The 16,890-nt window shown below is 41.0% G+C and overlaps 1 protein-coding gene across 1 annotated transcript in view; it reads right to left on the bottom strand.

The window, feature by feature from the left end:
• Positions 1-16,506, bottom strand: part of GALNT12 (polypeptide N-acetylgalactosaminyltransferase 12) — a 49,771-nt gene extending 33,265 nt beyond the window's left edge. The window contains exons 1-3 of the mRNA XM_033069835.1: positions 16,127-16,506; positions 2,854-3,023; positions 1,971-2,160 (exon numbers count right to left, since the gene is read on the bottom strand). Coding sequence (XP_032925726.1) covers positions 1,971-2,160; positions 2,854-3,023; positions 16,127-16,506 — 740 coding nt within the window. The remainder of the gene's footprint in view (positions 1-1,970; positions 2,161-2,853; positions 3,024-16,126) is intronic.
• Between the last annotated feature and the right edge of the window lie 384 nt (positions 16,507-16,890).

Raw genomic sequence — 16,890 nt, 5'->3', positions numbered from 1 at the left:
CTCATTGTACTAAGCAATGAAAATGATACACACATGAACAATAAAATGCAAAAATATTTTGCTCCTCCTGTAACAAGTAGGAAAATAAGTAAAATGTAGGTACCTGGCATATGATTTCAATTATTAAAGGAAGGGAGTGAAAAGCCATCACCTTATCTGTAAGTTAAGAGTTAACTAGATGGTACAATGCACAGGCAGCTTACAAATACAACTATGTTTGCACTGCAAAATGCTAACACTGTTGTATTGCTGCCATACATTTGAGTCAGATATGACGCAGAAAAAACCCTTAGAGATGTATGTCTGCATCTGCAGCAAGAAAGGCAGGAATTCCAAGAGAGGACTAACTTTCTACAGTTGGGGATTGTTTAGTTTAAAAAAATCCCAATTCTTCCTCAAGATTGCCATCTAGTGGTGCGCTAAAGTGAAGAAATTGCAGAATCGCCTCCTCATCATACACTTTCTTTAGGGGACAGTTGTTAAACCCATGGTCGTGATTTGATGTTTATCCCTTTTCCTTTCTTCACACTATCATAGTTAGCCCACAGTTACCCGGAATACACTCAGTGTGAAATTTAAAAACAAGGTGAGTATGCCAAGAAAACAAAAAACTGAAACAGTATTCTGGATGTAACTTCAAAGGGACATGGGGAATTTGAAAGCAAAGTTCCACTAGGAACCAGGAAGACTCGCACACAAGATACTCTGTGCTTTTAGAAGTCTCTCTCCAGTTTATATTAGGGCTGTTTTTTCTGGTCCTGTAGTCTATAGTACCTGGTGGGAATCTTAACAGGATCCAAACCAAAACACTGGCCTTGAGGAATGACTTTTTAAATTATGTATTAAAGAGAGCAGGTTTTCTATATACAATATTTAGGAGATCTGATTCAGGTCCTGTATCTATCAGTATCTGCTAATGGCATCCAAGGGGGTAAAGCTATAAGATGTTACTAAAAGGGAAAAAGCAACACAGCCTTGCAATGTGATGCAGGACCAGCAGCTGCTGCAGTGAGGTATCAGTGGCTGAACCCATAGCAGGAAAAGGGTATGTGTGGCTGCTGGCTATGGGGGAGGCTTCAAGAATACAACAAATATTCTCAGCTATAACAGAAGGCTAGTATTCTGGTTTCTAGGGGGGTTTTGTTAGAGTTTTGGGAAGGTTCCTTGGTTTTTTGTTGTTTGTTTGCTTGGTTTTAATTAACGGAAGTTTTCTGAACAGGCTGACGGATCTGCAGAATCCAAGAGACTACACAGGCATAAAGTACAGTGGCCCAGGACAGATGGTTTCCAAGTAAGAGCCAGTGTTGACACAACATTAACTCCTCCCTATCCTACACCATGATCTTTTTTATCAGAACCAGTCTGGAAAGGTGGATTTGCTCAGGACTAAGAAGACGGAGTTTATTGACTTGTATTCCATTCTGCTTATGCAAACACTGCCTTGCAGGGCACACATCTTTCCAGATATTCTGCTAATCCACCTCCCAGGCTGACAGAAGTAGCCTCCTTTACCAAGGTAGTTTCAAAGCTGAGGGCATGGACTTGTCTTCCTGAAACCCAAAATTTCCACTGTCTGAAAGAAAAGAGCAGTTTGGCACTCAGGATAAAAAAAAAAAAAAAAAAAGAAAAACCACAATAAAAAGCCAAACAAAAAACCAAACAAAAACAAACAAACAAATACCAAAAAACAACAACACCACCAACATAAAAACCAAAAAAACAAAAAACAAACAAACATAAATAACCAAACCAAAATCCAACCAAACAAAAAAACGCCATGTTGTGTTCTTTCACACTTCCATTTGCTTCCCACAGGCAGGAGACAAACACCAAACACTCCCGGTGTCCCAGAGACCAGACTGCAGTAACCTTTGATGAACCATGAGTCATTTTTCCACTGCAGAAATGGGCCACTGTCTCGCCCCTTCTTCTCCAAAGGGAGAGAAAACCAGCCCAGAGCATAAGCTCACCTTTCCAGCAGTGGCTCCAGCCAGCCCTCGTGGCACTCACAGTGGCAGTCCAGGAAGGTTAGGATGTCTCCTTTTGCCACAGACGCCCCCAGCAGCCGGGCTCGAACCAGCCCCTCTCGCTTATTTGCGCGGATAAGACGCACTTTGCGCAAGCCTGCCACGTAGTTTTCCAAATTCTCCTTTAAATGTTCTGTAAAAAAAAAAAAAGAGGAAATAATACAGTCTGAAATTATTTATGTCATGCTCCTCACTAGCATATTGTTGACAGCAGGGCTCTAAAGATTGTGGCATTTTGAGCTCAGATTCTGCTATACATGTTTAGAAAGGACATGAAAATAGCACAGAACTTGGACACAAATCATGGTCACTTCTAAGAAATTGAACGCTTCACATTTGCACCTGTAATACATTCCCAGATGGATAAGTGCTTCTCAAATGTTACTTAAGACTTTCTGTATAAAAGTTTTATTCTTAACACAATTCATGTGTGGTGGAAAATGCTATCATTGCCATTATGTCCTGTTGTTCAAACAGGACCAAAGAACTAGGTCACTGTCATTATATGAGACACCAGGGGAGCATTGTTGCAATCGAAACTTGCTCAATTCAGGAAACCTGATGTGGTCTGATCAAACTGTAGTCTATCCATGCACACAAGCACTCATGTTACACCACAGAAAATGTGCTTCCCCATTCCAAACTAAATTTGGTCCATAGGCCAAATTTTTTACTGGCACACTACAAGAAAAGCTATTTTTTCAGTGAGAGGCCTTTGTTGTAGTTTTCTGTTATGTGACCTGAACAGCATAACTTTTTCTCCTATGAACTGGCTGACCAAAGAAGCCCATCAACAATCAATATTATTTAGACTCATTCTTCCTACCTTTGTCACTGTAATCATCTACAAGGATAATTTCTTCCAAGAGTATATCTGGAGATGTCTCAAGAACACTATGAACAGTTCGCAGAAGCGTTGACCAAGCCTCATTATAAAAAGCTATCACAACAGAGGTTTTTGGCAGGCTATAATAATCATATTTCTTCTCTCTGCATCTGTAAAGGGGAAAATAACATTTAGTACAAGTGCAAAAGCATTTATTAATTTTCAGGAAAAATTCTCAAATCCACTTGTATGCCGGTTACTAACTGCAAGCAAGAACACAGAAAGGACCTTAAAAGAAAAGCATGTGTGTGGAAAACTGTATAAGAAGACATTTGGAAGTTGCTCTTTCAGAGGTTCCATTTCCAGCATTATGAATAAAATTCTGCAAACTACCAAAAGGTCTAAAAGAAAAATAATAGGAGGTGTTCTGGGCTGGTGTACCTGTAGTAGCTGTCTTTGCACATTTCAAATAGAAGAATAAGCAATGGCCAAAATGTGCCTCAGATTAAAGGGAAAAAATAAAAGAAATGTAAAACCTAAGTGCAGTAAAAACAGTAACATAAACTAGTGATAGCTGTTGCTTTGGAAAATAGAACAAGTGCTAGACAGTAAAAATATAACTGAAGGAACAGCAACATATGAAGAAAAAAACACCACAACCAGCAACAAAACTGAAATGTATGCACACTGAAGCAGAATTTGGAGAGCTACACAACTGGCAAAATCTAATAGTGGAATCCACGAAAACCTAAAACAGATATAGAAATGCATGGGTTTGGCTCTATGGAGAGCCAGAAAGTTTGCAAACCTTTGGATTAAGCTCCAGAATGTATTTCCTATAAATATATATATGAACTTCCCTAAATGAACATAAGGACGCAAAGAAACTTACAGCTGAGCCAAATGTATAAATTCTTTAAAGAATCTCTAAATCTTCTAAAGAATTCTTTAGAAGCATTTCAAAACAACGATGGTATTTTCTACAATTTCTTATCTTTGCTTAGAGTATTCCATATTAGCAATTTTTATTGCCTGGAGTCACCTAGGCTTGTTAGGGGCAGAAAGACAGACTTCAAATTCTGTAGGCTGCTAAATCACATAAGATACCAAAGCAGAAAGAACATCCCTCCAAACAAAACAGAAAAGAAGTGAGTCCTCCAGAACACATACTATGGGGAGTTGAAAAAGGAAATTAAAACTGATCAGTAGAAAACATGACAGGAAAATCCCTTTGGTCAATTTAGGGGAACAAAAATTCCCCAAAACACTAAGAAAATTACATTTAAAGCAAACTGCTTACCTGTAGCTCAATGAGAATATTTTAACAAACTTAAGGTTGTTGTGTCTGAAATTCAAAAAAGCTTAAATTTTTCTTTGAAAATTAGGCAGTATCTATTAAGATCTCTTGTACAGAAAGAAAAAAATCTGAATCTGATTATGCCTAAAATTAAAATTCTTACGAGGGAAACAGAAAGTGAGCAGAGTAGTTCTGTAATAAATACATGAACATGAGGAAGCAACAAGGACAAATGACACTCGAGCAAGAGGTCCCCAAAATCTGCTTAACAGCCATGGATACAAACACATGTACATAGGTAGGTACACATAGACACACACACACTGATCTAGTGAAGTACAAAAATGCCCGTCCCTCCAGAATGTAACTTGTCCTGAGGGGCTTTCACAGAGGGAACTGTCTCACACCAACACCTGGTGACAGAATTGATTTGTTTAGCCAGACATTCATGTATTGACACATAAAAAGAGTGACGATTGACATTTTAATTAACTTCTTTATTTCTAGTGCAGAAAAATCCACTGTATGAATGCAATTTTGGAAATACATATTTACTTTAGCCTACTGGAAAACATTTCTGCTCAGTACTGCCAGGAAAAAAATACATCCATATGTATCAGTCATTTATACCAGGTAATTTTGAGTTCATTTCTTAATGGAAATAGAATCGCTACACACCTATTTTAGAAAACTGAAGGAAAATATAAATAAATTTTAAAAAACACCAGCAAGGCATTATTTGAAAAATATGTCAGGAAGATTCCTAGAATAATAATGCTGTATTCCATTTAAAGAAAGGAAACCCAAAAGGTCTAAAGAAGCTTAGAACTCTAATTATAGATTAAAGACTTCAACGGATTTGCCTGAAATTACATGCTGGAGATGGGAAACATAATTTGGCACAGAGCAATCCCCACACTGTTTGTGATTCACTGTGCATTGCTGCCTCCTTCCTCGAGCACACCCCACACTGCAGGAAAAGGTCAGCCTACTACAGAACATAACAGAGCACACGTTTCTTAGGTTTCCAAAGTCAAAAAAGAGGCCAGCACTACAAAATGGGTTTAATTTACCAGCTCCCTGGTGGAAGGCAGCATAGGAGTGTAGAGAAGTGATCCACCATGGTAGCAGGGCAGGCTGCCACAACCACCCTGACCTGAGCAGTACCCTGATTCCCCTTATTAAAAAAAAAAAAAAAAAAAAAAAAAAAAAAAAAAGGAAAAAAACACATTATTCAACTTCTGTGTAGATTCGCATGTCTATCTCAGATATTATTTCCCAGACATATATTTCCTGCTGAATTGCTGTAAGATCTCAACTGCTAACAGTCTCAACAGTGTTGCTAAAGTGAAGCTCACTTTTCCTTATCTTTCTGTAATGAAAGAGTTTCGCAAAGCCTTAAAAATTAATCCCATATGGGAGATTAGAAATCCAAAGCATTTAAACCCTGGAAAAATTATAGCATAAGGAAATCTTAAAAAAACTAATGAATCCCTGAAATGCAAGCGCTTGGAAGTGTTGCTGAATAACAATTAAATGGCACACATATGGACACTAAACATTACCACTTCACAAGAAATAAAAACTACAAAAAACCCACTACCAGTATGAAACCTTATTTAAAGCCTAGTGGTCATAACTCATCTTTTCCATTTCTCAATTCCTGTTTACCACAGAAGTGCCTTAGTAGCCCATCTTCTGTTTTCACATTTGCAAACTTCAAGACGTACTTTTATTCTCCATGTGTCAGTCAATATCCCAGCTCCTACTTTACAAGTGAATCATTTCACTCCTACTTTGGATTATTCAGAAAAACAAATGCATATCAATTACGGTATGTCATTAAAATGACAGCAACTGGTGACAGCAGCCCCAAAACCTGCTTTTGCAGATACTGGGAATATATATTTATACACACTATACTGCAACCTGCTTTTGGCTTGTGAGCAGGGTGCTCTTTTAGTGCCACCCTCAAACCCATAACTCCTTCCTTTCCAATAGAGAGGATCATGTTAAGACAGGATTAATTGCATCTCGCATTATTCATCCTAAAAACTATCTGCCACCTTTGAGCTGATCATCTGGGCTCTGCAGGTCCATAAAGACAGATCCAGAAGGCAACTCACCTCACCCTCCTTAAGCCATTGATCCAGCACAGCCCAAGAGACCTCAGTGGGTCCCCACCTCTCTCTTGTCTATAGGGGTTTGGCTACGGAACAGTTGCTTAACTTTTCTATGAGTAAAGTTAAAAGATTATAGGAAACTACCTATGGTCCCCTACCACTGGCTGTGATACACCACTTTGAACTTAGTCATCATAACTACCAAAAGGCTGTAAAAACATAACACACATGAGGAAATTACTTGCCTGTAAGCATGACAATTCCAAGCATGGAAAATAAATGCAGATACATTTGAAGTCCAACATTCTTTCACTATTCTCCTGATCTTATTCAATCACAGAAACTTTACTGGTTTGTAATAATTAAATGTATTTTTAAATAAACAATTACCTAAATTAAAAATGACATGTTGTACATGTTGAGTGGGTTCATTTTCTTCAGAGAAGTACACGTATCTCTCATCAACCTGATTTTGGTAACAGTTATCAGGTACCAGGATCAGTCACTGAGGAAAAACCTATTGCCAACACATCCAAGAGGTTTTCTAAATGCACCAAAATAAATGAATATAGTTTTAAACAGGAATCAGATTTCAAAGACCAACACTGGCATATAATGAATAATAACCACAACAGGTATGGCAATGCAAATGAGTGACACCTGCTCAGTCTCTGCCCTCCAGTCACTCCTGCTCTCTACAGATTCATTGGAAAACGCACAAGCAGAAGCCTTGTGACACTCAGAGAGTGTCATGTGTGCCACTCAGAGATAACATGGCCAGGACTGCCCCAGTCATCTTCCAAGGAGCAGACAGGGACACTCCAGTGGTCAAGCAGCATCCTGCTTTTGCATCATCCTTCATTTCCCTCAGGACCTTCTGCCACACTGGGTGAGTGTTCCAGGGCCCTCCGACTTGATCACTGTGGCATAAGACAGGCATAAAACAAATAAAAGCTTTGTCTTCTGGCATTTCTGATCAATTTACACTAAGACAACATCTATATTTTAGAATTCTAAATGTGTTCATCCATAAATCTTTAAATGTCTATATGGGAAGAAAGATAAAATAATGCTTGTGTGTACCTGAACGCCAAACCATGTTTGCTATGTACCGCCTTTTCTCTATGTTTCAGAACAGCTTCTACTCAAACATCTAAGTCCACAAAACGCAAACTGAAGCCAAACATGTAAAAGTGTATCATCATACATCCAAATTCCTGTGGGTTTTCGGTTTTGCCTTTTTTACACTGCATTTTTAAGTCACAGTCTAACTGAGAGTAAACAGCTGCCAAGTTTAATAAATTAACCTTGGAGTCTACTATGCTACACAGTCTTCTGTTAGCAAGTTTTACAATAGGTTATTTATTAGAAACTAAGGAGACATCACTCAGGAAATGCCTAAACAAAATTAAATGGGTTGTTTTCAAGAACATTTGTGTCAATTAATGTAATCACTCAATTTATTTCTTTGTAAAGAGCCGTTTCTCTAGGAGATGTGTATCTATACACAGGGAGAGAGCGCATGAATGTGTGCACACTGGGCACACTGCCATGAGTTAATTAGGAATGGTTGCTGACATGCTCTTACTTAAGACTTTCACCACAACTGCGACAACGATACAGAAGGGAAAATAGAGTTTTAATCTCCAAATTTGATCTTCTATATGCACGGTTACTTATATTCTAAGAAAAAGAAAATGAAATGTTTTCTGAGTTTTCAAAGATTTGTAAAGAGCACAAACTGCTCATAAATTATTCAATACTTTCAGAAGGTATACTGCTAAGTTTTGGATTTGAAGTTTCAATGTGAATGCCCTAGGCAAGTTCAGGATTGCGCAGCTTCTCAAGAAGCGCAAAACAGCACATGTCACTGCTGAAGCTGATTTAACTTGATTTCTGTGACTACAGGATGTGATATATATGCCCCATCCCAGAGTCACCTGGAAAACACTGCCAGGGTTCTACTTCAGGCTGGCTTTCACATGGTGGGCTAGGAACCAGGTTGGCTGGGCTTGTTATGATGGGCCATAGACATGCTTTCCTCCTCCTAATTTGAACAGTTAAAACAACGACTTAAACTGCTCTTTCAGTAAGAGGTGTGCTCAAAAGCGGCATTTTGTAGGCTGCAAATAAATGAGGCTTATGGGTATGAATGGCAGCATCCATGAGCATCTCAATCTAGTTTCACTACCTTCATTCCCACTCCATAAACTGCAGAGGCAGCAATGTGGGCATTGGAATCTGCCAAGTATATTCACTTCTCTCACGTTCCCAAACCATGGCAGAGGACACGCAGTACTGGGATCTTCTACCCCCTTTTCTACTTTTGCCTAAGGTGCAGCTTGGAGTTCTGCACATCCATCCACAAGCATCCCAAGCCCTGTAGCACGACACCAGTGGCAGCAGTGGTTTGCAAGCCACCCCATAGTACTCCAGGCTGAATATATAGTTGAACATCCATTCCTCATCCCTCTCTGTGGGAGAGCAACCTATGAATAAAATGCAGCAGGGGAGTCAAAAGTAACACCACCCAAAGTCTGGGATAGAAAAGTGCAACATTTCCAGTGGAATTAAAGGACATAATAAATATTATTCTTATCTCCCTCAAACACTACCCAACATTTCATGCCAAATTTCTCACATAAGACTACCTTGATCCAACTGTCAGTTCATGGATTTATTTTTTAATAAAAAAAAAAAAAAATAAAAAGGCTTATCTTGGCATGGAGAGAGGCTCCACCCAGTTTTACACACCTACACTGGCCACACGTGTTCAACTCTTGCAGAAAAAGGCATTGACAGTTTACAGAAGGTGTGTCTTGGTGTGGTTAGCAAAACAGATAGCAGCAAGGTGCTGATAACTACCAGAACAGACAGATTATTCCGGGCAAGGCTGGAACACTTAAGCAGGTGAGTTCAGGATGCTGGTCTACACTTCCTCCCCACCTGTCCCAGCCCAGCAGGCTGGCTAAAAGCTCTCTAAATTATATCTGCTGAAACAAATCATGTTAGAGGAAGCACCTCTGTACAGTCTACAACACTGTGATATGATCATAGTCTCTGGAAAAGGAAGCTGGCTTGATTGTGAAACAGTTTTCCAGGTTATTTAATGTTCTATGGAATGATTGTCCCAATGACAAGAAGGTCTTGACAAGACAGACTGCCAAAGGTTGTCTTAAGATTTCAGATAATAGTGGGCTGTGCTGCCTTGTATACAAACATTGTGAGAAGCAAGAAAGACACTAAGTCTGAAACAGAAGAAAATATTTGTTAAGAAGTTGGGAGGTGGAGAGGAAGTGGACACAGAAAGCAAATCTGTTCAAGACAGATTAAAAATACTGATAATACAGATAATACAGATTAGAAATTAAAAAAAAAAAAAGCCTAGAAAGACCAAGTAGGAGAATTGACTAAATCTGTATCCTAAAATCCACAAATTTTGGAAATCCAGAGCCTTCTAATTCCAGATTGTTAGAGAAAGGCTACAGAAGTTCCTAACTGACCCAGATTCCGGGTGTGCAGAGGAGAAGGAAAATCTGCATGTGACAAAGGGGAAACCCACTTGACTTTTATTTTATTTTGCTGAACTGAAAAAGTGGTTACATTTCGCTCAAATGTTTTCAATTTTTTTCCAAGATAGTGAGATACATTTAACCTTTCCACAGAGACATACGATTTCCTACACCTACATTCAAAAACTTACTTTAGTGTGAGCAATCTGATTCAGGACAAGAAAAAATAGTTTTCAAAGCAATAACTGAAAGAAACTATTGTATTCATCACTAAAAATACGGTGTGGACACATCTGATCCTTATAGACAATTGTTTACAATAAAAAGTTGTTAATTTAAGAAAAAAAAATCAATTTTTGCTTAGTATCAATCACAGACCTGGGAACTTTTTCAATTTAAAAATTAAAACAGCTGAAACCAAGCAATAATCTAGATGTCAGAGGAAGTTGAGGAAGTGTAACAGAAGTTGGAAAAAAATGATGAAAAACAATCCAGACTTCTGGAAAATATTTGTTGGGGGTTGTTAAAAGCATAATGACAAAAAAAAGTGACATTTGTACAGATGACAGGAAACAAAAATAGCAAAACATCCTAAATATCAAAGCAATAGTGGAAGGATTGCTTCATTTTGTAGTGCTTTAGAAAGCAAGCCTTCTTATTTAAAAAAAAAAAAAAAAACAAAACACAAAAAACCCCCAAAAAACTAAAAAAAACCAAAAAAAAAAAACCCCCCAACCATAGGGAAGAATTATTTTTATCCCACTTACTGTATGAGGAAAGAATGAAATGTCCTAGAGAAACATTGCTTTGAAGGTCCAAAGCCTGTTTCTATATTAAAGAAATCCCACCCACTAACACGAAAGTAATGACTAAAAGGTATTATGATTAATACAATTACTAGTAACCAATTACATATTTCCAAAAAGCTCAGAAATCAAACCAAAAAATCCTAACAGCAAACAAGTGACCATAGTGTTACAAAACACTTATACTAAACACACTCCTCAGTGTTTAATGCAAAGCCTTTGTTTGTAAGAAGTGGTGTGCTGTCTCCTGATCAGATGCAAAGCACGGGAATACCCATGCCAAAGCCAGCTCTGGGCACCAGGTGCACTATCAGGTGCAGGTTTAAAGGGAAGGGATGTGCCAGAAAGGTCAAGCTGCTGAAGCTCATCTCTTCAAAGAGTTCTATTTCCTATACACACCATTTAAAAAAAAAAAGTCACTGCAGTTGACTTTAGGTAAGAGATTAAAGAGAAGCTCCAGGGTGAATTCAGACACTCTGTGGGCTGAGGAGGGAAACACTCAGCTGCTGAACCATTTCCCAGAGCAGAGTCAGGTTAAAATTCCTGGCAGGAGTAGCTGTGATTTTTGGAGTAGAAAACGAACCAAAAGTAGTATCAAGGCTTCTTCTGGGAACTTGTTAGCAAGATACTATCAGACAAACATCCTGGTATAATTTAGTATTTACAGCCCAGAAAACAAAAGAAATCATAGAAGAAAAAGAGACTCAAAGAATCAAATTCAAATATGGGAACAAACAGGAAAAACAGTTTTGAAAGACAGAAAATTCTTAGCACAAGATTGTTATGCTAACCCCCAAAACAAATAATAGTATAAGCATAAATGATGGTGACAGAGAAATTTGAGCATTTGTGTATATCTAACCATCTATACAAAGACACCTGAAGATATATGCACAGATACTTAAACATATACATAAAATCACACAAAAAAATATAACAAAAAAAATATATAAAGAGCCCCTCCAAAACACAGAAGATGACCTAGAATTAAACAACAAATCTCTAAAACTTTTTTTTTATAGCTGAAAAATGCTATGCCGACCACATTCAATGTTTTGGGGGCTTTTGTGGCTACTTAGGAAAGACAGGAAAGAATTAAAAATCAATTTCCTTGTGATCACAAGTAAAATGAGCCCCAAGGGCTGAATCAGGCTCCCACCATGAAAGAGACAACATGAAGTGCTGAGTCAGCACAGAAGTGCCTACTCCTGACTTGTTCCTTCTGCACCAAGAGGCAGCCAAAAGGTAACTTGTGTGCTTTTACAGAAACTATCCCCCAAATAAGCGAGCAATAGATCCCTCCTGTAATACAGAACTGAAAAAAAAAAAAAAAAAGTTTAAAATCTGGAATACAGCTTGAAAACAGTCCTTAATCTAAAAGAACCCAAATAGAAAAACTGGAAATGTCTTTCTTACACATTGTAATAAGCTGTGAAAGGCTAAGGGAATGTATCAGTTGTCTGCCTAGCCCTACAGTCCTGTAAAACAAGCACACAGCTGGAAGCCCCATGGGACACAATGCAGATGTGCTGCTGCAGAGGGAGGAAGGCAGAGCAGCAGCAGCAGTAGCCGCCAAACCCCTTGGGCTCACAGGACATCAGCCCCAACAGGATCCTCAGCAAGTCAAAGTCTGACAGAGGACACTTGCTGGTTTTAAACCTCTTATAATTGTTGTTCCCTTTATGAGTACAAACTCAAGAAATTAAGGGTAGATATTGGGAAGACAAGCTGGGCCATCCAGACAACTTTCTGACCAGGGGAAAAAAAGAAAAAGAAATCACTGTGTCAGTGATGGAGCCTTGAAAGAGGTGTTCAAAGGTTGTTGAATCTCCTTCCTCGAAGGTTTTGAGGTTGGACTAGACACCCCAAAGTTTCCTTCCAACCTCCATCCTCCTCTGACCCTATGGCTTATTTCACTTGTAGCCTTGTACAAACTATATTATCACCTAGTAACTTACATTCTTAGCTGTAAGATTCTTCCATATTGACATTTTAATAGATTGCATATACATAATGTTTATTTGTTTATATGTATACTTTCAGTAAAACTAAAGAATTCCTGTGTGATGAAACGCATTATCAGTTGCTGATGTCAAGCTCAGACAGTTAAAGGAAGCAGAAACTGTTTAAAGAAAACAATAGTTGTTGAGTTCTTTGCGTCTGTGGGTCAATAGAAACAGGATCAGTCATTACAAAAAGCAAGTTACAGTGGTGGGAACAAGAAGAAATAACTTTATGAATATTTTCACTGTCAGGAATATATTAGTAGGAAAAAGGTCTAAATTCGAAACTTCCTGGATTCATAGTCAACTATCATCAATCAATACATTATTTGAGAGAGTAATCTCAGCCAAACTATTCTTCTCTTCCTGTACAGTACTACCAGACAAATACCTGCCACACTTTTGTTCCATGGCAGGTCCCGGACATACAACATGCAGCAGTAGGAAAAGATTTTTGGCATCAGTTTCTGATACAGCAACACCTCGTGCAATCATTTTGCATATCACATTTAACAGCTTACTGGTTCGGATACTCTCTATCTTATTAGCAAAACTCTAGTTTTCATTGGATTCAAATGAGTTCATCAATTCACACACAGAGAGTGGTTTCGTTGATCAGTGTGGGAGGACATCAATGTCAAAAGGAGTAGTGGGACATCCAAGTGGTGGTAATGTTGTCTCTGTTTCCCCTTAATTCTCCCATTTTATTGGTACCTAAAATTTCCAGATAGCCTCCACACACACAAGAATATGCTGAAGCAGACCAAAAGCCCATAGCCTAGAACAATCTCCAAGCATAGTATCTGTCAATATCTCCTGAATATTTGATTTGAATTTTCTAATGGGTGGACTTCTTATGCTTTACAGAAAATGGATTTTTGGAACAGGGAGGTGGCAGAATTTTTCCACTTTCATGCATCAGCCATGCATTGCAGCAGCCCTGCAGGAGGTACACTTCTAGCAGGCCACCTGTCTTTCAGGTTGAAGGTCTGTAAATTAGACACTTCTTTATGAAAGTTATGCTGTAAGTTGAACAGCATTGAGTCCAACACATATTTCTGTGGGACTTTATCAGTGACTCTTCACTCCTTAAAACAAACAAAAAACGAAACCAACCAAAAACTTGAAACAAACAAACAAAAAACCAAAACAAAACAGAAAAACCCAAACCAAATGTTTCATAGCTTCTACTACTCATTTATAACTGCAAGGAATTTGCACATTATTTCACAGTTGTTTAATCAAGTAAGAACACACTTCTTTATCCATATAATTATAACCTTCAAAGAACTCAAATAGATTTGTGAGACACGTCATCCTTGACAAAAGCCTTGTTGACTTTCTCAATAGATCGCACCCTCCCATCTGTTGCTAATTCTTTCCCTTACCACAGTTGGTAGATAACACACCTGGAAAAGATCCAAGGCTTGCCAGCATGCATTTCTCTGGTTCTCTTCTGGGACTCCACCAAAAAACTGGTGCATTTGTCACCTTCTGGTCTTCTGCTACCAAAGTTGTTTCATGGATCACATCTAAAATTTAGCCTTGACATCATTTTGGTGGACTGCTGAAGCCTAGTAGCCATCTACTAGTACTACTTATTTCCTATCATTGTAGCCTCATCCATCACCAAAATGTTCATTAAAGGTCATAAATAGTCAAGCATTACCCACCTTAAAAAAAAAAAATCCCTAGACTTGACATTTCAAACTGTATAACCTCTAATCTTGGAACAAAGCACAATGCATTTTCTGTGGCTGTGGGCTTGGTAATATGTTTTTCAATTTTTTTAAAATTTTTTTTTTACTCTCATCTCTTACATGGTCTTCCTTCTCGAGAGAAGGAGTTAACACTTCGTTGCAAAATTGCCTTTGAGAAAGTTTTTTACATTTGCTGTGTGAGTTGGAAAAATGCTCTGTGACATTTTTGCCATAATTTAGATTTAACTGTGCACAAAGGCATGAAACACCTGCCAACAGTACAATATAGCCCCAGTTTCAGAAGGCAATTATCTCTGAGATTATGTCACTGATGCTTCTGTGATTCTTTTGGTTTGGATATATTATGCCACTTCAGCATCCATATATTCAAACAAAAAAGGGTCTGCTGTTGTAACAAAATCTATTTAAATTATTTTCATTTCTAGAATAGTTACCCACACCCACCTATAATGTCCCCTATTCAACAACTCTGACTTTCCATTTCTTCTAACATCCTGTCATAGAGAAATGGCAGAAATCCAAAATAACTCATTGAAATGATTTAATTCTTCCCATGGAAATGAAACTAAAATGGTCCTTTTTGACCTATAATCTACAGACAGCTTATAAGAGGGGAATAATAACTAAGTAAAACAAGCCTAGTGTCAGACTTACTTATGATGAAAAGGCCTTGTATTTGCACTGTAACTTTTTGAAAGCCATCATAAGATTCATGTTCTAGATTCAGCACTTACAATTAGAGTTGGTGAAACACTGGGTAGGACACACTGGCGTGAAATGAATGCGCGGGAGATCCAGAGCCCTGCTTTTTCCACAGCTTTCTGCTACCATATTATACAAACCTGTTGCAACGAAACAAATCAGCTGAAGCCAAGCTGTGAGGTTGCTTTGTGTTCGAAATGAGGGCTGTGAAGAGTCAGCAGCAGCCGTGGCTCTATCCCATCTCCTGTGCTGGCTAGCACATCCCCTTAAATCGCTAGCCCTTCCTCTCACCAGCCAGCAGCTCACTCACAGGAGAGCCCAAGACGGTGCCACACCGAGTATTTGCATAAGGGCACAGCAGCGAGACCTGTTGTGCCACGCTGGCTTCACAGCTGCCTGTAAATTAGAGCCACCTCATCTAACACTATCTAACCCTTCATTTACAATCGCCTATCCCCTTATCTGCCGCCGGTGTCATAACTGTAAATGTAATTTGTAACTTGTCCCAGCAATCATGTGTCCCGGATCAAGCACAGTCCCACTTCAGAGTGCCATTACACACCTCTGTGGGCACCACTTTTAGCTCACTTCGGGTAAAACTGCTGACAAAACGAGCTCCTTTAAACTGTGTGTCTTAAGACATTTGAATACAATGCACAACTGAAATCTGGGAAGCGTAACATTTTTAAAGATGGGAGTGACGGAAAAGAGTATGCTGCTGCCCATGGTGACTTACCCAGGGGACAGTAGCAGGAGAAACGCGGCAGAGCAGCGCAGCTAAGGACTGGAAACACACTGCCAGGGCTACGTGAGAAAACAACCTGCACACGCACTATTAATACGCGACTTTGCGCTGCCTTGGTAGCTGCGGCAGCCTGGCAAAGTCACCGACCGACTTTAGTCTGAGCGCGAACGCTGTGATGGATCGCAGAGCGCTTGTGATGGGAAAGTTTCCAAAAGCCTCCACGCTCCTGAGCGAGAGGCAGTGGAGAGAGACACGACTGCCCGCGCTGCCCGCTCACTCCGGCTGGCGGAGCGGCTCTGGGAGGCACAGCGGCGGCAGGCACAGCTCCCGTGCCCCGGCCCCACCTGCCCCCGGCCGTACTCACAGCGGGTGCCAGCGCTCGGGCAGCCGGCGGTGCAGCGAGATGCGGTCGCTCAGGTAAATGTTGATCTGGTGCCGGCGGATGCTCTCCTCCTGGCGGCGATTCTCGGCCGGGCTCAGCTCCAGCCGCACCGCCCGGCCCAGCTCCCCCAGCGCCCCCGGGTCCAGGGCCGGCTTGGCGTACACCGGCCGCCGCAGCAGCTCGGAGCCGGGGCTCGGCGGCTGCGGCGGGGCGCGGCGGGCGGCGTGGCGGGGCGGCGGGCCGTGCCGCCACACGAGGAAGCCGAGGGCGGCCAGCAGCCCCAGGGTGAGCAGCGCGCCCTCGCCCCGGCAGCCCCGGCCCCTCTTGCCCCAGCACATCCCGCGGCCGAGGCGGCCGGCCATGCCGAGCGGGCGGCGGCTGCCGTCTCACGGCCAGCGGCGCGCCTCCGCCCCGGGCAGAGTCGGCGAAGTTCTCACGGACCTGCCCACGCCGCGACACCCGCCCGCCCCGCCAGGAAGCCCGCACGGCTCCTCCGCTGCCGGCTCCTCCCTCCTCCCCGCCCCGCCGCCGGCCAGCCCGGAGGGGCGCGGCGCGGAAGAGCCGGGCACGGGCGCTGCCGCGGGGCGGGGAGCGGGGAGAGGGGAGCGGGACCGGGAGCGGGACCCCTGCGCAGGGAACCCGCCCCGCTCGTCCCCCGCGCGTCCTCGCCCCTGCCGCCCGCCAGCCGCCTCCCTGGGAACGATGTCCCGCGGTTTGCTGGTGGTCGGAAGGCTGCTTGGCGCCCC

This window comes from Catharus ustulatus, chromosome 1 (genome assembly GCF_009819885.2).
Source record: "Catharus ustulatus isolate bCatUst1 chromosome 1, bCatUst1.pri.v2, whole genome shotgun sequence".
NCBI lineage: Eukaryota > Metazoa > Chordata > Aves > Passeriformes > Turdidae > Catharus > Catharus ustulatus.
The sequence above is the reverse complement of the archived record's forward strand: the minus strand, read 5'-3'. Positions and strand labels throughout refer to the sequence as shown.